Source organism: Chiloscyllium plagiosum, unplaced genomic scaffold (assembly GCF_037043375.1).
Source record: "Chiloscyllium plagiosum isolate Xiang-an unplaced genomic scaffold, Cpla_swu_hap1 HiC_scaffold_22, whole genome shotgun sequence".
NCBI lineage: Eukaryota > Metazoa > Chordata > Chondrichthyes > Orectolobiformes > Hemiscylliidae > Chiloscyllium > Chiloscyllium plagiosum.
The window spans coordinates 34,599,337-34,622,223 of NW_028270160.1; the positions used below are offsets into that span (position 1 = coordinate 34,599,337).

Here is a 22,887-nt window from a genome sequence, read left to right on the forward strand (position 1 = left end):
TGATACATCCCACTGCAAAGCCTTTTCACTCTTCCCACACTAAACCAGATACTTTTATGTTAAATTCACCAGATTGTAGCAGTAAAGCCTTACGCAAACTGAGAAAAGTGGCTCAACAGTTTCCACTTGTTCCTCAGACCATTATTGGGCCTTGCCTTGCAAGACTCTGTGGCAAATACAGAAGTATGTCATCATGCAGGAATCCCCAGCATGTTTGCCTTCTTGATTCAGTGGTGCTCTGTTGGCTACATCATGGAAGTTGAATAGATGACAGCCAATATGCCAAACACCAGCTCTATTGAGCTTGCTAGCAACATGAGGTTAACTGTTTTCCCACATCTGCGATGCAAGGTTGGTTGCATGCAAGACTTCAAGTTTACTGGGATCAGAGTCGGTGCATGGGAAATTCATAAGATATAGCTGCTCATCAGAGCTGCTCCACCATTCAATCGTGGCTAATATGTTTCTCAACCCCATTCTCCTGCCTTCTCTCCATAATCTTTGATCCCTTACTAATCAAGAACTTATCTATCTCTGTTTTAAATACACTCAAAGACTTAGCTTCCACATCCTTCTGCAGCAATGTGTTCCACAGATTCACCATCCTTCTAGCTGAAGAAATTCCTCCTCATCTCAGTTCTAAAGTGTTGTTCCTTCACTCTGGGGCTGTGCTCTCAGGTCCTAGTGTCTCCTACGAATAGAAACAGCTTCTACATTCCACTCTATCATGCCCTCTCATTATTCTGTAAGTTTCGATCAGAGCCCACCCTCATTCTACCAAACTCAAGTCCTCAATGCTGACTGGAGTACTTGGAAGCAATGAATCAGGGGTTTCTGGGGAAAACAGACAGATGGTGGGAAAGAGAGCCTAGAGAAGGTTAAAAAATTCACAGTCAGCCTTAAGCCAACACTATCCGTCTGTACCAATTGCAAAAATGGCTACCACTCACAGAATGTCCACTATAAATATAATCGTGTCAATGCAGAAGTGACACACACTCCAAGCATTGTCAGTACTCACGGCATAACCAAATGCTATTTTCACAATGTCAGAAAACATGACAGCCATTTTATTCTCAAACAACAATGAGATAAGTTATTAAACCATCTAAATTATTGATGTCATTTAAACAATAAACGTTGGCCAAGATGACAACAACTTGCATTGATGTGGCACTTTTAAAACAATTAAACTTTTCAAGGCACTTCACTGGCATTTATTAAAAACAATTTGACACCAGGCCACGTATGGAGATATGAGAAGAAACACCTGAAAGGAGGATATGGGAATGGAGAAGCAAAGAGGATTAGGGAGGTAGTCCACAGTGTAGGGCCTAGACAGCAGAAAGAAGGGCTACTTATATTGAAATGATTAAAATTGGAGAGCCATTATAAGTATTGAGTATTACTTCCTTGGGTAAACAAATTATCCAAAATTATAACTGGCTTTCAAAGCTTTACTAGCTGAAGTTCATCCACCATCTATATATCATGCATCCAATCAACTTGCAAAATGACTGAAATGCAAGCAAGCTGAGTTATGTGGAAAAAAATTAAATTCACCAGTTGTTGTTTTCTTGTTTTTAAGATAATGTTTCAATTTTAGCTTTACACAACTTTCCTATTAACTTGCTTTTATATATTTAACTCTCAGTTATATTGCCTATTCCAGTCACGCAAACTAAATATAATCATATAATTGGACTGAGATAAAGATCCAAAGGCTTTCCTCCGTAGCCATATCATATAACGTTACCTATTGATTTAGTTTCTAATATATTAAGAAATAATAATTGCCTTCATTCAACAAAGACTTGCCCATATAGGCCACAACCTCAATGGCTTTATTACTCCTTTAGTCAGGTGATCAGCCATGATGATATTCTATGGCAAAGCAGATTTGGAGTGGGGTGCTCCTGTTCTAACTTACAGTTTTCTGTTCCAAGGTTTTTATGTTTGTATGTACAGTGAATAAGGGGATCAAGGGTTATGGAGAGAAGGCAGGAGAATGGGGGTAAGAAACATATCAGCCATGATTGAATAGTGGATCAGACTCAATGGGCTGAATGGCCTAATTCACCTCCTATATATTATGGCCTTATAAAATGGTGCTGTTGGTCTGGTGCGTTGTACTACAATAATCTATAAGTTCATAATGGTGTTTGTGATATAAGTTCTGGCTATGAGAGCACATTATGACTAAAAGCATCAACTGCTGTAGGAGGTAAATCATGTCGAATTATTATTATCTAATAATCCTTGTTATAATTCATCAATTCACCAATGTATGCACATCACCATGAAAATCAGTGTCTGCACAGCTTGCCAAGAAACACCAACACTAAAAATGTCAACTCACAACAACACCCAATAATCACTTCATACAGGGATTTGTGATAGAATGTGCCTCTGATGGTTTAATCTCTTCAGTTATCAGCAAAAGTGCACTATATGAAGCTAACCATTCTCAACAACTGGATTTGCTGCACATCACCAGCATCTTCCACAGGTGGAAGAATTCTGCCAATGACAACAATGACTTGTTTTCAAGTTTGGATTTAAGCTGAAGATAAGGTTGGGTTTGACTGTCCTCACTTATTATTGGAACTCTGTTGAAATTGGCTTTTTCTTGTGCTATTGGCATTACATTCATATCAGAATGGCAAGTGGCAGATTTTAGAAAGATTCTAATGTTATTTACACCTAATTGCACATACCAGCACAATAGCATTGTTGCAGGTGCAAATTTGGATGTGTATCCAATTCATTATGGAGGTGGGAGTAGAAAATTGCATTACATGAGATTTACGGAAGTGAATGCAATTATAAGGTTTATGTCACGTATTTTCTCTAACTCCTAAAAGACTTTGGGAAACAACAAAAACTATATTTTGCCTCTAAACTAGGCTGATGGGAAAATATACGTAGCAAAATTTATAAGTAGATACTCACCTGGCACTAAACACAGCTGGTTGCAAATCCTTAACTGAGAGCAACTCTCCATGCTGTAACTGTTTATAACAGCAATATACCTAAAGACTTCATTGCAGATATTACTTTATGACCTTGGATTGCTCTAGCAATAGTCAAATTCCAATGACAATAAATAAATTGCTCCAGTCCATGAAGTAAATTAACCAAATTTACTATGTCTGAAATCAAGATGTACAAGAAACTTAAGTTTACTTCAATAATTTGTTGGAATACACAATCGAAGTACAGAAAACACAATGTGTAATTAGCACACCACAATGCTGGCAATTGAGCAACTAATCCCCAATGGGATTTCTGCACCTTTAAAACCACCTGTTTGGCCATCTTATTTCACCAATTCTTAATGAATGTTAAGTAAAGGTAAAGTTATGCTGCTCCCTCATTACAGAGATACAACTGGTGGCTTTATCCAAGGGTCACTGCACCTCAGGCGAGAGGCAAGGTTGAGAAGGAAAGTCCTTCATGGTAACCTCAGCCAGTGCAGCAATTGAACTTGCGCTGCTGTCATCACTTCCCATCATAATCCAGTTGTCCAGCACCGATCCCCAAATGGATGTTACAGCTATAAGCAAAGTACTCACTTCATCTAAGTACAACAGTTATGGTTCCAAACCACATTAAGAGACATTTTGACAGGTTGAATCAAACCAGACCTATTCAAAACAATCTAGTGTATTGTTTCTTCTTTCTGAAATGAATTACCATTATTAATAATTATTACATTTTCTTCTTGTCACTAGCATTCAAATTGTAAATGTAATTTGAAAATATGATATACACAGTGTATGTTAATTTATAACTGTTTCTAAATTTGCAGAGGAACACTGCTGATGTTTTCTGCATTGAAAAGATTTGAGGATAGCCGTGAAACGAACCATTAAGAAATCTGTCTCCCATTATTTTTCACAGCTACATGTATTTCAATCACTTTAAATATAAACAGGCTTACAGTACTTAAATGTTCAGATAATATCTTCTAGTTAAGGCATCATCATTTTATTTATTTATGTGTACTTTGTGGACAGTTGCATTTTATCATTTAGATGTTGCATTAGAATTGTAGTAATGGGTTAAGTTTTATTATTAGTTCTGTTAATTGTCAGATTAGCAAACTTGAAATAAGAATTTCTGTTTGGTTAAAGTTATTTGAATTAGATTACTTTTTCAAGCTTTAAATTCATAAAGATATTTTGGAAGTGTTATTTTAAGATAATATTAATGGCATTGCAAGTTGTCCACAGAAAATAAATTCTTTTCACCACACCACCTCCATGATCTGCATGTTCCTTTTCAGGTTATATTTGGCGATGGTATAAATTATCTAAGAAACCAACTATCTAAGCTTCCTACTTTGGAAGGTCAGACAGACTCCTGATATGTCAAAGCTTTATCTTTCTACTGAATAGAAATATGTGGATTTAAAATGTTTGGACATCAGTTTCAGGTTTATCTTTAACCCTTCCCCCCAAAAATGCCTGGATCATTAAATGGTTGTGAAATTTGGAGCCCACTACAAGAAGGAACTGTTTAAGACTGTGAAACAGATAAGACAATTTATTGTAAATGTTTACCAGGAAAAGAACTGTGTACTATATATAATTTATAAAACTAACACGATTTAATCAGAAAAAGGGATTGGAGTTCATAAGTGTAAATTCTTGCAGCTATCTGGCACAGCTCGTCTGGTGTTTACAAGAATGTTCTTCAAATATCACTCACTGTGGTCTCAGACATTTCAACACGATGGAAGGTGGTTTATAAATGCAAGCATATTGAACTCAGAAAAAAGAAATTGCATTAAATAGTACCTTCAACAAATTGCTGAAAAATAATGACTTGTGAATACCGTTATCATCTGAAGAAATGTGACAAGCAATTAGCATATAGCAGGATCACAAACAGCAAAAGAGATGAAGAATCAGTTAATCCATTTTTGTCAAAGAAAGCCAGGAGAGTTTTAATACAAATGCGAAATTCTGGAGATGTGAGAAATCTTAAATGACATCAAGCAAAAATATTTAACTCTCTTTTTATCTCCCTACAGTATATGCTGCCTGTTCTTTCAATATTTTCTGTTTTTGTACCAGAACAACTTCTTGCTCTCCTTCAAATGGTATTATGGATTTTCTTTTAATATCTGGCTGAACAAGCAAATGGGGCAGGATTCAATATCTCACCCAAAGGGTGACACACACGACAATGTAACAACTCCTTCAACTGACTGCACATTTTCAAAATTTGGAGTGGAATTTTAACCTACAACCTTCAGATTCAGAGGACAGCATTATCAGCTGAGCCAAGCTGCCACGCGAGGGATAAGATAAGCACAAGCATTTTCAACACATAGTTTTGCATTTCATTTCCTGCCTTAGATTTGTGCCTGAAGTAAAACCTGAAAACATCAAATGTTCATGTAAACTGGAGCCTTTTATAGATATAAATCAGCTTCAGCTGGACATGGTTTCAAAGGGAATTTTGGGGGATTGTGAATTCGCTATGAACCATTACATAGGTTAAAACGTGGCTTAAATAACATTTTAAAGTTTGATCTGCTTAATGGCTCAGTTGGTCAAGATAGTCCAATGCCATAAAATCCAAAGTCTGGAGTTTCTGCTGGGCGTGCAATCAGCATCTGCTGATAATATGTTGGTTACAGTTAGTTTTACCAAGATAAAGTTGCACTCTGATTTATTTGAAGAAATGTATTAAGACAATACCAAACATAAAGTCTGCATGTATCAGTGTAAATTTCAATTTCTAAACAGAACAGAGTCAATTGTGCCTCAATGGTCCGGGGTGGAATGGTATAAAAGGGCAGTAAAAAACATTCTAAACCAATTATTATTTCAGTTGCTGAAGGACTGATTTTGTCTCAATTGTCTGGTGGTCAGGTAACACACGCTGGATTCATGTGACGATGGAGCGCTTTTACACTTGAGAATATGAATACAGTGTGATGAACACTCCCCTCTCCCAAATAAAAAGTACAAGTGGAAACAATTCATTTTCCCAGCTGGAGGCAGTCAATTAAGACCAAATCAGTCCTTCAGCAACAGAAATAATAATTGGTTTAGAACAGTTTTTTTTGCTGCCCTTTTATACCATTCCACCCCGGACCATTGAGGCACAATTGGCTCTGTTCTGTTTAGAAATTGAAATTTACACTGATACATGCAGACTTTATATTTGGTATTGTGCTAATACATATCTTCAAATAAGTCAGAGTGCAACTTCATCTTGGTAAAACTAACTATTTTGTGGATAAGGACAGTTTCAGGCAAGGGAAGTGTGAAACAAAATAAGGAAACTGCGGATTCTGGAAATCTGAAACACAAACAGAAGGTAGTGGAGAAACTCATCACATTTGGCAGCATCTGTGCAGAGAGAAGCCCTGTTAATATTTCAAAATAGCTGTGGTCTTTATGCCAATGATGGGGGTGGAGTGGAAGAATGTTGGGAGACAACAGAGTACATGGAGGTAGTGACCAGAGAGAGAGAGAGAGAGAGGGAGAGAGAAAAAAAGGGATAGGCAAACAAAGAGATTACTCTTGACAAACCAAGGGAGAGATAATCTGCAAAGCGGTCACTTCTCAATTGCACCTTCCAAGCAAACACATATGCCCTGTCCATAAAATGACCCTGAGTTTCTAGTTGCTTGCCGCTTTAGCACACCGCCATGTTCCTGTGCCAACATTTCTATCTTAGGCTTGCTGCAGTGCTCCAATGAGGCTCAATAAAAGCTGGAGGAATAACTACTTGTCTTCTGCCTTGCATCTTACAGCCTTCAGAAGTCAACACTGAGGTTAACAATTTGAGGACATGAACATCCTCTCCATGTTCATTACCTTTCGCCAAACCCCTAAATCCTGTTGTGTATAGGCTGCTCCACTCATAGCCAACTCACTTTCAACCATTTACACTTTTCGTTTGCATCTTTCGAGCGATTATCTCTCTTGACTCATCATCAACAATGTCTTTATTTGCCTGTCCTTTTTTCTCTCTTTGTTTCTGAGCAGTGTCTCCACATACTCTATTTTCTTCCAACCCTCCTTAACCTCACCCCCACCTTCAGCATAAATGCCATCTTTACCCTGCTATTTTGAACTCCAACAAAGGATCACTGTAATTGAAATGTTTTTTCTGCCCTGATTCTACAAACGGAGTGTTGAACTTGTGCAAGGATATAAATGGTTAGTCATAAGGTTCTCTTGATTTGCCTTCACCCGGGTTTGAAAGGTTTGCTGAAACTCCAAGCCCCAGAAACTGTAGTTTTGGTTCTTTGTATGGTAAGCTCAACAATCACAACCATGTGTGATGAGCACACACTGCAACTGATTTCAGTAAACCTGGGCTAGAGTACAGAGAATCTATCCATGTTTTCACTACTGGTTGCCACTGACTGATTTCTGTTGCAACTGCATGTGTGGATATTTGATGAGGACAGGATTAGACTCAACTATGATGCCCTCATACCAAAATAGCATTTGGATACAATCTAGGTATATTGAGGGAATAACAGTTTTATGCAAATGATTTTTCAATTTTGCATCAATGGTTCCAATCTGACTTGTATGTAATCCTTGTGTAAATCTGTCTACACCAACTAGAAATGATCATGCAAGTGGAGATTCTCACCTCAATGTTATATAAAACATCAAGCCAAAAACCTTAGTCACAGTGGACAAGGAACATCATCACAAAGGACAGCCTCACAGTGAAAGGCAAGGAACAAGCAAGACTGCTTGACGAGTTCTAGAAAGCTCCACCATTCACAAGTGGGAAGCAAAGTTTGTCTGAGCCTGCACATGGTTTGTAAGGATTGAGAATTTTGTGCTTTTAAAAGAAACTCTCTGACTTGTTGCAAGTTGACTCATCTCAGTGTCAATTCTTCGTTAGGTTCAAGACTAAATTCCTTGCATATAGTCATGAAGAATGACCACTTGGATGAAATACCAGATACCACCCTAGGTCTTTGGAGCCAGGGGCCCACAATGATTCAATACACACAGACTCGTAAGGAGAAGACAACAGAAATGTAAAAAAAAACAAACAGGTGATAGCACAATGAACCAAAAACCATGTCAAGAACATTACTTTTTTTGTTGTAATTCAAACTTGGTAGTTACAAGAAAATGTTGGGATATTGTGGGACAAACATTAGAATCTTAAAATACATTCTTCCTTTTGCCAAAACGTTTGGCAAAATGTTTGATAATATAGAGGTTTTTCACAATCACATCAAGACATTTTAACCAGAAATAATGTAAAATGGCAAGACTCTACAAAATATTCAAGGATCTGGACTACTTCTTTTGTAATAATCTTTTCATTGTTGTAATTCCAAGGTAAACTGCAATGAATATACTGATAAAGAATATTACTTCACTAAGAGCAACACACACACAAAGCACAATTAGGTCAAATGGCTAATGAATGGTTTATTAAGATGCCAACAGCATGGATTTGCTTCCCATTCCAAATGAGGTGATCTTGGGATCTGCCTTCTCACCTTACCTCTGAGAATGAAAGACATTGACAAGTCACCACTAGCAAAAAGTGCCCTAAAATGGCTGAGAATTAAGTACCTTGACTATGAACCAAGGATCCACCTTTCAGCACAGCGCATACAATATATAGTATAGAAAGCTATAACTGAAATTGTTAGAAACAGAATTTTTTTTATTTTGTATCTTAAGTGAGTCTCTTCTAATATTAATGATTTATTGCTCTTCAAAAAAGTGATGACTCTATGCACAACATGCTTGCCAGCTTTGGTATTTTAGGTTTAACATCTAACACATCTGGGGTTGATCAACAAGCTTTGAACATGTTCTGTAAGGATCTGAGTTAGAGAAGACTCCTTGGATGGGCATCTTAAGTGGAATTAAAGGTAAGAAAGACTGACTTACGTAAAACATTTTATTTCACAATGCTATATACTTAACGTCATATTTTTATGAACGTTGATAAGCATATTATGATCTTAGAAACATAGAAGAATAGTTCCTTCGTCAAAAGTTAATAACGTCTGGATTATTATCTTTTTCACTGAATTTCTCACTACCAATAATCGTATACTACCTTGTTAAAATTTTGAGAAGTCTATTTGAAGAATTCAGCTACAAATTAATTTTTGTTTTTTTAATATTTCTCCTGCATTCATATAAATTTCACTATGCTTCATGAGTATTTCAATTCTTATTTTGTATTCCATTTTTTGAATTTGTACCTAATACATTCTTTGCAATAAAATCTATTATTCTACTCTAGCATTTGAATATTAAATGATCGACTGTAATATTAATTAGCTACAGTGTATTCTTCTACCAGTTATAAATTGGTTAAATTTCTATAAGCAAATGTGAATGCTAATAAAATGATAACAGAGAAGCAGCATTGAGGTAATTTTGGGTTATTATGCAGTACAATAATGGACATGAAATCAATCAACTATCATACACTTTGGATAAATTTCTTTAACAGGGAAGCAAATAGAGCTAGAATTTTACAGGACATCAAACTGATCAATCAGCTTGATAGATCCATCTTGGTTTTCAGCTCCATAGAGTCTCCTATTAGTACCCTGTGATCTACATCATACCTCTAGTTCTTCAGGTGGATTGCTGGAGTATTATAATGTAAAATATTTGTGGGTTTTTTGAGACAAACAAAAGAGGGAGGAATTTGAAAACAAGGATGAGAATTTTTAATATCAAGCTGTTGATTGGTCAGTGTGGCTCAGTGAACACAGGGCTAATAGGCAAACAAAGCTTGATGTGAATGAGGATAATGGCAACAGAGTTTCATATGACCTTGGATTTACAAACGATTTCACACAGGAAGCCAATCAAAGTTGAGTTATAGAGTCATAGAGATGTACAGCATGGAAACAGACCCTTTGGTTCAACTTGTCCATGCCGACCAGATATCCCAACCCAATCTAGTCCCACCTGTCAGCACCTGGCCCATATTCCTCCAAACTCTTCCTATTCATATACCCATCCAAATGCCTTTAAAATGTTGCAACTGTACTAGCCTCCACCACTTCCTCTGGCAGATCATTTCATACACGTGCCACCCTCTGTGTGAAATAAGTTGCCCCTTAGGTTACTTATACCTTTCCCCTCTCACCCTAAACCTATGCCTTCTAGTTCTGGTCACTCCAACCCCAGGGAAAAGACTTTGTCTATTTATCCTATCCATGCCCCTCATGATTTTGTAAACCTCTACAAGGTCACCCCTCAACCTCCGACACTCCAGGGAAAACAGCCCCAGCCTGTTCAGCCTCTCCTTATAGCTCAAATCCTCCAACCCTGTCAACATCCTTGTAATTCTTTTCTGGACCCTTTCAAGTTTCACAACACCTTTCCGATAGGAAGGAGACCAGAATTGCATGCAATATTTCTACAATGTAAATGAAGAGGTAGAAAGGCAGGGATAAGGGTTTTTGAGTCAGAACAATGGTGGCAACATCAGAACAGGGCAATATTACAAAGGTACATATATACAATCTTAATGGTAGTGTGGGTATGTGTCTGGAAGCTCATTATCTTGCCCGCTTTGACACCAAATTTACAAACTGTCTGATTCAGCCTCAGACAGTTATCAGGAAGAGGAATAGAGCTGGGTCTGAAGAGTAGTGTTTGCGGAGGGGCCAAAGACAATGACAGTAGTTGGAAAAAAATGCAGCTCATTGTGTTCTGGATGACTGTTAAGCAGTTCACAAATTTAGAGGTGGTTCAAGATCAAGAGGAATGAGATGCTGTCAGCATACTTGTGGAATCTGACGCTGAGTACTCAGAGATGGTGCTAACGGTCAGTATGTGGACAAAAAGGATGACAGAACCTTCGGGAACTAATAAATAACAATATAGAAGCTGGAAGAGAAGCTATTGCAGGTGACTCTTTTGCTAGAATTAAACAGACAAGAACTGAACTAAGTAACAGCAGTCCCACTCAGCTGAATAACATTTGCTAGGTTTGGAGTGAGAGTGTGAGATCAATCTTGCAAACAGGTCAAGGAAGAAGAGGGGGGATTTTATTACATTTTGATTTTGATAAGAGCCATTATAATAATATAACAGAGATGAAAACCTTGGGTGGAATCTGATCAGGCTCTGAGTGATGTGGGGTACAGCGAGAAATTTGCAGAAATAACTGAGATGTTCAATGAAAGCCATCGTAATGTCGCGATCATCTCACTGTATTTTGTACACTTTTCTCAAGGGGCATAGTGAGATTCCTGCTAGCAAGTTCCCCAATTACATCCATTACTGCTTATTAAATACCTTGTTAACGACCCAACAGGTTACAACTTTACCAAACTCACCATACAAACCAGCTGTCGGAAAATCTCAACATGGAATCCAGGGTATGTATATCGTGAATTCAACTCACTACTAGCTGCAAGACCCCCATTTTAGTCACTGACCATCATCTCGGATATACTCCATAGGTACCTGCCACATGCATCCCATGGCCATAGACCCCGGCATCTAACATGTGCCAGCCTCTATGAATCTTCATGTCATATCTCTAATCCACTTGCAGGATGCTTCTGCACTTCACTGTAGCACCTGTGCTACAACTACAACTCTCATGGTAATACTGTAGCAAGGACATTGTGCAATCATGGACTTGACCCGGCTACAACTCCGGGCTCTTCACTCAGTGTTGTAGCATTCACTCAATCTGACCTAATCTGGATGCCTTTCCTATTTGCACACTGACCCATCAGCCAAAAATACCAAGTTCAAATTACTGCTGTCTTGCTGGGCCATTTAGTGCAGACATAAAGTCAGGAAACTTGACATGGATGTCAGTAGGTCTCAGTCCAGTCAAGGGAGATATCCATCGCTCAGGGTTCCTGACACAGTAAATCAAGTGCAGCCTTTGATATCAGTCAAGGTCCTGCTTGGGGCAGTCAGAGTCAGGTTCCTCTGCTCATAAGGAAATGAGGAACTGAATAATGAGCAGCACATCACTGGTCTTGACTCTTTCTGCCTTACCGTGGGCTGCTTTGCTCCTGGAATGAGACAGAACAAGATTTTATGGAAGATGAATGTTGGCGGCGCAGGTGGGGAGGTATCCCAAGTGAGTGAGAAGATCATGCAGAGGACATGCAGGGTGAATGGTACCACCGTTTGAGGTGGATGAGGGTAGTTAGGAAGATGTTGCAAGCATGAGTGAAAATGGTGGAGTATAGGATTTGGTGGGGGAGGTGGGTACAGTAGCAGAGATAGAGTGTGAGATTTTAGAAAGAAAATCATGACATTTATATAGGTGAAATGCAGCAGGTCATTGAACTTCTACCTACAATGCTGGGTATCCCTCCAAATGAATGAAATTGCTTTAATCTGGGTAGGAACCCCAGAACAGCTGGCATGGTTTGGTATAGTGGCTTCCACTGCTCATCCTGGGGGAAAAGAAAGGTACCCCTGCGCATGACCCCATCAGCAGGGGCTCTAGGATAATGCCCACAAAGCAGGGCATTTCTCCCTATCTGCCATGTCCAGGGCAAATGTCAGGAACCCATGAAGGGCAGCTCTAGCCTGACAGTGCTTGTACAGGGGCACAACAGCCTTTTAAAAATGGTGCTGGCACCAGGGTTGCTGGTCAATTCTGGGATTGATGGAGAGTGAAAAGTTGCTCCAAGAATGGCACATGGTAAGATGGGTGGAAATTAAACATGGTACTCACCATAAGGGCAGACATGCCAATTAATATGGTGAGTTTGGTAAGGTACAGTGAGAAAACTCACCTGACCTTGCAGCAAGAATCATTATAACAAATTCAATATAACTTACACTGAGCTAAAGCAAAAAATTCAACCCTTTATTGAAGAGATTCAAATATAGATTTCCAAGAACAATAACATGAAATTGGGGCACAACAATGGGCTGTACCTTATTATTTTTGGCTTAGTGTAAGTTTTTTTTATTCACTTGTGGGATACCCATCCCTAATGGCCCAGAAGGCAGTTAAGAGTCAACCACATTGCTGTGGGTCTGGACTCACATGTAGGCCAAACCAGGTAAGGATAGCAGATTCCTTCCCTAAAGGACACCTAGTGAACCAGATGGTTTTTTTTCCTGACAATCAGCAATGGTTTCATGGTTATTACAACTCTTAATTCTAGATGTGCGTTGAGTATTTTGGACGGAATTGTACCATGAGGCCCAAAAAAGATTTCTCATCATATCTTACCAAACAAACCTCACTGAGTATCTCATCTGCCCCCATGGGATCCCTAATGTCCGATTTCAGTTCCATTTATCACGTGCTACAAGCATGACATAAAGGCAAGCATTAAGACAAGTCCAAATATGAGCTTTTATTGATATCCAGCTGTCACCAATAGGACAACCAGCAGGCCATCAAGGGAATCTGGAAGCTGAATGTGAAACCTTTGACCCCAGAACACATTAGGGAATTTGAAAGGGAATACACAGATTGGGGAACCATGAAACCCCTCTTTGAATCTCCAGTGAACTGGTGGGAAACAGTCAAGGGGAACATCAAGAGGGTCTTCATCCTCAAAGATATTCAAAAGGCAAGAGATATCAGGAAAACTGTCCAAACTCCAGAAAAGCCTGCAGAACCTACTCCTGCTGCAGACAATGGGTGTTGATGTCAAGGAGAATCTCTAAGAGGTGAAGAGCCAGCAAGCCTCAATCTTTGCCTTTGAGGTCTTCAACATAATCTCCTGGTTCAGGGTCCATTCCACGGAGCAAGATCAGATATGCTTGTGTTTCTTCTTCCAGAAGGTACACAAGGAGAGCTCTGTGATCAGTAACCTGAAGGAAGAAGATGGCTCAGTAACGTCATCTCAGGCTGACATCCTGAGGGTCAGCAAATCCTTTTATGCCAGACTGTATGACATGACGCCCATAGACAATGTGGCCTCCCAATTATTCCTGTCCTCTATCATGATTTTTATGCAGGACAGATTGGACCAGCCATTATGGTGAGCTCAATGAGCTGACCAATGCCCTCGGGTCCTTTGAGAAGACTGAAACTTCCAGAACTGACAGCTTACCAGCTGTGTTATGTTCAGCTCTGTGGGACTTGATTGGCTAAGACCTGCTGAAGGTGTACAGCAGTAAGCTTCTGGTAGCATGTGCGAATCCATGAGGAAATGTATCATCACCCTCAACTACAGGCGGAGAGGGATGAAATCAGAAATTGATGACCAATTACAAAATTCTACCAATCGCATCAGGTCTGTAGTGGGTCGGTGATTCACTGCCACCAAACCAGTGCAGTACTGAAACAGAAGATTTCTTAGAGCCTAAGTGTATGACAGGCAGATGGATGTCTGCTTCATCATCCTAGACCTTTGACAGGATATCACACACCTACATGACGGATGTGCTCTCCAAAATGAGCCTCAGAGGGATTGCTACTCCAGGCAGCGGAGGCCTGCAGGTCAAAGCCTCCCTGTTCATGGAGGGAAAACAACATCCTGTTTTCTGCTCAGATCTGCTGTCAGTGCACAGACTCATGAGCAACTGAGACCAGAGCCATCTTCCACTTCATCTGGAGGTCAAAGATAGACTGCGTCCACAGTGACACCATATACAACACTCTGAATAAAGTGGGGGAAAGGACATATCCAATGCTGCCCTCATCCTGACTGCCACCTTTGTATGTGGCTGCATCAAGCTGTGCATACCCTCTTGGGATGCAAAATCAAGTGTCACTACATACTAAGGTTCTACTTACCCCCGGTGTTGTGATGGGTCTGGCCTCTGGCCTTGGCACTGTGGAATGCTCCAAGCAGTTGGACCATTCCATATCACCTGTGCCTTGTGGAAAAATGTGCAAAGAAAAAGCCTTTGACCACAAGTCCAACTGGCAGTGGTCAGCACGTAGCTTCCTTGAGACTCTGTGGGCAAAGGAGAGAGTGTGAATCTTGTTGAGGGTGGTTCGGGGGCATCCCTGAGCAGACTGTTAAAGTCGTTTGGTCGAATTCTTCATCACCAGTACTTTCCAACAGGTACCAAGACGTAGCTTGGTTGGTGGTGAGAAGGGCACTATCCATCAGATACTTCATGAATGCCCAATTTCTGTGTGACACTGCAAGCTGCCCTTGAAGCAGCTGCACTGCTGAAGAAACTGTCAGTCACCTCCTTGCGGAATGTGCTTTTGCAAAGGACGTCAGGAGAGAAATGCAATGGGTTTTTTCGAGATTTGTTCTGAGCAGTTCTGTGATGTAGGACTCTATTTATGGGCTGTTCGCCAAGACACACACCAAGACAACACTGACTGCACCTGGAGGACTATCAACTTGGTGAAAGATGCCCTTTCATCTGCCTGAAACTCGTTGGTCTTCCCGAGTGCTTCAGACTTGCTCATTCCATGCGACCATGTGCTGAGGGACGTGCTGAAGTGCAGTGGGGAAAGACCACTGTCTATAGACTTTTTGCCAAATATAACAAGGGTCTATTCAGTTGGTGCCTCAAAATGAACATAAATCGTTACCTGCATAAGTAGGAAATGCCTTTGATTTTTTTTAAATGTTAAGAACTCGGAGATATGTCAAAACTCCAATGTTTTGTTTATTTTTTCTCTGCAAAGACTGTACAGATATGATTTAGAACTTTTGTATGTACTAATACATGATTTTTATGAACAAAGCACATTTTTGAAATAAAAAACTATGCAAGACTTGCATTTATATATTTTTTTCAAACCTCAAGACTTCCTAAAATGTTGTGCAGTTGATTAAGTATTTTCAAACTGTAGTTGTGATTGCAAAACACAAAGTGAGGTCCCACCTTAGAAATATGATTATGACTATGTTAACTGTTTCTTAGAAAAGCAAAATACTGCAAAGGATGGAGAACAAAAATAAAACAGAAAATATGAGTAATACTCAGGAAGTCTGGCAGCATCTGTAGAGAGAGAAAAAAACAGAGTTTATGTTTTGCGATGCTGCCAAATGTGTCGAGTATTTCAAAATTTTCTGATCTGGTTCTCAGTCACGTTTAAACATTGGCCTGAAAACCATAAATATAACTTTCCTGCTCCTCTTTGATATAGTGTCATGCAATCTTTTACATCCACCCAAGAGGAAGGTAAAACCTCAGTTTAGCATCTCATCCAAGTGAGGATGCCATTGACAGTGTAACACCCCTTCAGTATTGTACTAGACAGTCAGCTTCATTTGTGCTCTGGAGTGGCTGGTGAAGGTGCTTGGCAATATTCTCCTAAATAATTGCTGTAGTGCCATGATAATGTTCCTATCATTCTCTGATTAAGAAATAACCCTCAAAATTCAATGAGACTGAAGGAAAACTAGTACTAGTTCTTTGTAAACGTGGTGGCAACAAGATATAAAATATAATATTCTTTCTCTGAAGAATTTCAAAGTGCTTGTTTGTCTTCCCTATAATGATGCAAAGCATATTATTTATGAATTAGAAAGGGCAGCAGCTCATACGCTTCTGTCATGTCATTGTGTAACCAATTCAAGATTTCTTACTGACTTTCCAGTGAGTTTCTTTTAGAATTTGTCATATTCTTGTGCAGGAGAGTGTTTGCGCTGATATCAGCATCTCCTATACTAACCCACCAAGGGTTGAAAGCTCATTGTTTGCTGAGTCTGGGAAAGAATTTGAAACAGTCTGTGATATGGAACATTGAGGTTCCATGACCACATACAAAAATGGTATTTCATCTATGAGTATTAATCTCACTGACATTGAAATAAAAAAAATTGGATTTCACACACAAAAACAATTCATTGGTTTCTATTATTGTCTACAGAACTGACAATATTGTTTCCAAAGGAGTTGGACAATCGTCTATAATTAAATATTTCATCCTTTTTGATTTCCTTGTGTAAGACATTGAAAAAATCCTTATGGCACCTAATTAGATTCTAGCCTTCTTCAAAAGGATATGTTCAAACAATTCAGAATCATGCAGCTTGCAAAAGTCCAGATTTCTGCTTTGAAGAGAGGGATTATTTGAACAATTTTATTCAGACATAAAGGTGGAGGAAATTCTAAATCCTAACAGCATTCACTATCATTGCAGGGAAAATAATCAGCTGATTACTGCAACTGCTTGAACTGGAGAAGCAATTAGCCTGTGATGCTGAACTAATTCATAAATTCTGAGGTAATTTGTCCAAGTGAAGAAATAAACGGAATATTTTATTGTCTGTCCAGCCTTGGAAGCAGTAATGTTTTGTCCCAGCTTTTGATAAAAGATGAAGAGTATATTTCAACAAAAAGAAGACCTGAAGACTTTACAGTCATGCACAAGGAACACATCAAGTGACTCCTGTTGTGTAACCAGTTGAGCTGAGACATGTGCCCTACAGTAATTTCATAGAGTACTGGAAGATATTTTAAGTCCATACATTTTCACTGGGAGAATACCAGTGAGCATTTCTCTAACTATAACAGATAAGAAAAGGATGTTGCCCTTGGAGCATTAAGCCAGAGGTTTGGGGCAAAAACTGACATTTGGTACTGATGTCTGAAGGCAACTATTGTTGCTAGCACATGTAAGTCTGAATCACTGCTGGTCACACTAGTAAGGAAGAGATGGATGACAGGTGATGTAATGACGACATTTAATTAGGATACCTATAGTAAAGTTCTACACAGTGCTAAATGTATTTGTTTCATATTTCTAAACCAGAATGTTAGTGAGGTACACAGAACATTGCATTTAAAAGCTGATTCTATTCAAAGGTGCAATCAAAGCCACTCTGTTCAGTATCCTGTTATTTTACAAGTAAAATGCTGAGGTCCTATTATTATGCATGAGTTAACTGGACAAACGTTACAAGGAGAATATTTGGTTTGAAGATACTTCCAACTTTTAGCACCTAAAAATGGTCATTAGATTTTCCAGAGTGCAGAGTGTAACAAACTGGAACTGCTTTGCGCTGTAAACGATGCAGACGAGACTGGGGAACAGAGTAATTATTAGATCTGGCAATCAAATTCTTAACAGTCAACAATCTGATACTGGAAATTAACCAAGAGGCAGAAAGCCAGTCTAGTTCATTGTTACCAGGGCACGAATCACCTCGATTGAATCCATATCTCCCAGGATACCAAGTAAACGGTCTCGCTGATGGAGTACACAGGAGAGAAGTTTGTTCCCAATGTATTTTGATTAATTCAAATAGGAGCCAGATGCTGCAACGGCCACTGGATGGCTGCAACTAACGTGAATTAGTAGCAGTGGGCACAGCGCGGTAGCAAGAGGGTTGCATTGCACATAAAATACAAGGAAAAGCAATACACAAAAAGTTATAATTCTTCTGGGGTTCTATACAAATATAGATTGTTTGTTTTAAAAAAAATCTCACCATCGGTCGATGCTACGAAGGCATCGGTTACGTTGATCAGAACATAAAGTATTTGCAGCCTTGCTGCCAAACCATTGCGTCCAAGTCTTCTTGTCATCTTGTGCAGACTGTGAGATAACTTTGCGATCGTTTCATGTGACTGGAGGAGGGAGATCAGCACCATAATATAGAGGGAGCCGAGATCAGGACGTGGGAGATTTCCGGCAGAGGGTGACTCGCCTCATTCAGCCCTCCCAGACTAGGCAGGATCACGGTTACTGTCACAAAGTTCACTAGGGACAAGGGCTGGAGAGACATGTGTTCCCAAAGCAGCAGGACACGGCTCAGATGCCCGATTCATGTGCTCCAGACCCAGACGGGAAACCCCGCTCTGAAAATGCCACTTTAGCAGCTTCTGTCCTCCCAGGGAAGCTATCCGCCCGACCACAAATGCACGTCTCCGCGTGGTCCTAAAGCCCGGCCACTTCAATGATCAGTTTGAAAATATGAATGGGCCAATCCTGCTGACGTAATCAAAATAAAACGTCCTCTTAAACGGCTCTTTGAGCAGAAAGAGAGAGACTTTTTCCTAAAGCCTGAAAGGAGAGCAGCAATTTGTCCTACGGACTGGCCAGTATCTCTCCACACCTGATGGCGGATTTCTGAAACTTTTACAAACAGCAAAAAATCCGAGGGATTGGGATTGCAGCGGTATTTTTAACAAGTTCAAAAAGCTCCCTGGCGCGGGTTTGATGGTAGTGTACAACAATGTTTCATGGCTCAGTCACAACGCGCGCACAGTAGTACAGACAAGTGAAGCTGAAAGGATCGAGGCGGTAGGCAGTGCGCGTATCTTTAGTAATCGGAAGCCTCAACTCGGTTTTTGTTCACTTTTTGGAAGTGTGGAGGGGGAGGGGAGTTCCTATTACACTCCACAACAAACTTTTCCAAACTTCACAGAAAAATTAAGATAAGTTTGAGACACAAATACCAGCGACACAAACTATCTGTGCGCCCACCATGACTCCCTCCCCCAAAACAGTGGCACCGAGCAAGAATGTTTTCACCCTGTTTGTGATCACACCCTCAATTATACTTTTAATGAAATACTCAATATTCTTCTTACATTGAAACAGTTTTTGTCCTGGAAGAGAGATAAATGTCTATAACTTGGAGATGTAATTAGCATTTTTACGTACAGTATTTTACTGCAATCTTCAGTAAAGTAGGTGATTTAATACCAGGATTCCCCTGTTCTGAGTGCCACTTATCCCATGGCACTATCGGAGGGACGTTTCCCGGTTTGAACCACATCCTATTAAAAAGGATCGCCAAAAGTCAAATTATCTGGTCATTGGTGATTATGTAAAATTGCTGCCGCATGTCTGCGCAATTTCAGAATAATTCATTCTCTGAATTGCTTTGGAATCGGTCTGGAAAGTGTGATGCAGTGATGTATAAATAAAATTGTTATAATTTCACCATCAGTCTCAAAATAGTTACAATTGCATTATGTTGTACATATGGCATTGTCCCAGTTTTCCATCTTGTTTGTGATGTGATTTTGTCCCAGCAGAGTATTTTACCTGATGTGCCAATGTTTGTTATCTCGCTTAACAAAATAAACTGGGCCTGGATATTGCAGTATAAAATAATCCAACACGCATCTATTATAGCTAACTATTATATACAAATATTCCAGTACAGGACCATGAGTACCTGGACTAACATTAAGTCATTAAAACAGAGTGTGGTTTCAATAACATGTCATGCTTCAAGTACTCCAAAGTAAGGTTGATTTTGAGACCTTTATATCCTCAAGTTACATGCTGTGGTACAGTGATAATATCAGGAGCAAAGATATCTGACCATGAAACATAACACAACCTTATTATCCCACAAAGACAAAAGCATAACATGTTGCCAAATCACTAATTATACAAACAAGTAAGAAAGAGTTTACAAGACTAACATGTAATGCTATGGAGTTCAGACAAGTCATCCTGATCTGGTAACCATGTACCCTTCTGGAGAGATACCTGTTGTTCTCTGTTGAACTTGTTTAACAACTTGGTTTTCTTGTTTACTTGGTTACTGTCACTCAACATCACTACACAAGACAACCACCTGATGAAGGAGCAGCGCTCCAAAAGCTAGTGCTTCCAAATAAACCTGTTGGACTATAACCTGGTGTTGTGTGATTTTTAACTTTGTACACCCCAGTCCAACACTGGCATCTCCCCTTGGTGTGTTCTTCTTCACTCTCTTTGTGCATAATAGGAATGTCATTCATTAATCTGAGCTGGCTTCTGTTCCATTGTAATGTGATACCATGATCAGAGAGAGGCAGGTTATGATAGGCAGTCAGCAGCACCCAGATGAGAGGGACTAAATGCTTGCAGATGGTGGGTAAAAGTCTAAATATTTTTATATCGTCTTATTTTGTTTGTAGTGAAACAAATAGTTAAATTTCAGTTAAATATTAAGTTGTAAAGTTCCTAGCCTTAAGCTTGGTTCTAACAAGGTTTCCAGTGAAAGAGCAGTTGTAAACAAAAACAGAAAATGTCAGAAAATGTGGCAGCATCTGTGGAGAGAAAGCAGAGTTAATGTTGCAGATGGAGCGACCCTTCTTCAGAATGAGTAGAGAGAGCAGTTGAGCTTAGTTAGTAAAGAAGCAAGTGTGATTTAGCACTTGACTGCAAGTTCTAATTGAGTACTGGGAGTGAGCGATTAAAGGAACGAGGAAAGGAAGATTCAAAGGTGTTCCTTTGGTTTTGCTTTTCCTGAAATTTTCAGCCTCATGGAATTGGTTCTTATTCTGCTACTGGAGGAAAATCTAGTTATTTGATGAGTATTTGGTAACTGATTAAATTTTATTCTATTTCTCAGGTCTAAAGTAATACAGCAACTGGTGGTATAGTTATTAAAATATGTAAAAACATAAGTTTCTAATTGAAAATAATAATAAAGTATTTTCTCAGAACACATTAACGATGGCTAGACAGGGATGGATCACAGCTAAAGCATGTCAGAATTCCTGGATCCAAGATAAACATGTCTGCGGTAAGCCATAGGCTCAGAGCTTATGTGCTGCAGGGTGAACTATGGTCACTGCAGTGCATCAGAGACTGGGAAAGTTGCCTGGATACTTTGTACCAGGATGCAGCCACAACTGTTTTGACAGGATCTTCTGAATAGGTCAGACCTCATGGACTGGAAATTGAGGCTTTGTGAGGTAGGTAAAGGGTCATGAAGGGCTGGAGACAGGAGCCTCAGCATTTGCAGTTGTCCAATGGGTTTGAGGTTCTTTCAGCTTGTTTTAATGTGAGTGAGCACTGCAGGGTGATGAGCAACTGGCCATGTCACTGTGATACAGGAAACCATTCAAATGGAGGAGCAAAAAGGAACGTATTAGTAAAGGGAGCAATATAGTCAGAGAGATTGACTGCATTCTCTGAGCATAGACTGTGAATTCAGATGGTTATATTGCCTGTCTATTTCCAGGGTTCAGGATATCTGTTCAGAGATAGAGAGGAATGTTTGATGGGAGGGGAAGAATCCAGTGGTTATGGTCCACCTAGATACAAACCACATTGGCAGGACACAGGTAGAAATTCTGCACTGTCAGTATGAGAAGCTAGGTGCGAGGTACCACTTTAAGAACTTCAAAGGTCATGATATTTGGATTATTACTTGAGCCATATGTAAATTGGTTCAGAGAAAATCTGAATTGGGAGAATAATGTGTGGCTTAACAATTGGTGGGAGAGAAGTAGGTTCTGGTTTGTGGAGCACTGGTACCAGTCCTGGGTACTAATGGAATGGTCTCCATGAGCCATGTTGAGCTGATGTTCTTGCAAGTTGCATAATGAAGGAATTATACAGGCTTTTAAACTAAGTAGAAAGGGCAAGGGATCAAATCTGAGAAGATGTGATAAATCAGAGTGTGATACAGGAAGAAAGAAAGATATTAACACAGGAAGTGTTAAACCGACTGTGACAGGAAAGAATAGAGAGGACAAATCTGATAGAAAATCAACATATGACAAGAGTTACAAAAAGAATAAAACAATATAACTAAAGCGTCTGTATCTGAATGCATTTGAAACAAAACATGAACTGAGAGCACAAATAGAATAAATAAGTGCAATCTGGTAACAATTGCAGAGACATGGCTGCAGGGTGGCATGGATTTGTACCTGGATATTGAAGGATATAGAACATTTAGAAGTATAGGGAGTTAGGAAAATGCTTGGTGTGACTCAGTTAGTTAATTATGGTATTATCCTAATAGAATGGAATGGCTTAAATTAAGGAAGCCAGGATGTGGAACCAACCCCCTAACAGTAAACACACGGTACAATGGAGTGTAAAGAAAGAAAGAGTAAGAACTTGTCAGAAAGACATGAGGATAATCATAGGACATTTTAACCTACATATTGACTAGATAAGTCAAATATGCAAACGTAGCCGAGATGAAGAGTTCACAGAATGTTTTCAGAATAGTTTCTTAGCACAGTATATTCTACAGCTAGTCAGAGAGTAAGCTGCACTAAACCTAATAATGTGCAACAAGCAGCA

General features: G+C 39.4%; 1 protein-coding gene across 5 annotated transcripts in view; it reads right to left on the reverse strand.

The window, feature by feature from the left end:
• The window catches only part of adam12a (ADAM metallopeptidase domain 12a), a 345,430-nt gene extending 326,688 nt beyond the window's left edge, over positions 1 to 18,742 (reverse strand). For 2 of the 5 annotated variants that reach the window (XM_087998953.1, XM_087998951.1), the window contains exon 1: positions 18,329 to 18,466. Coding sequence is in view for 2 of the 5 variants with exons in the window: in XM_087998950.1 (XP_087855076.1) it covers positions 18,329 to 18,491 (163 nt within the window). In the remaining 3 variants the exon portion in view is untranslated. Of the gene's footprint in view, positions 1 to 18,328 lie in introns of all 5 variants that reach the window. The other 3 variants (XM_087998950.1, XM_043712617.2, XM_087998952.1) reach the window with 3 other exon arrangements.
• Positions 18,743 to 22,887: the final 4,145 nt, after the last annotated feature.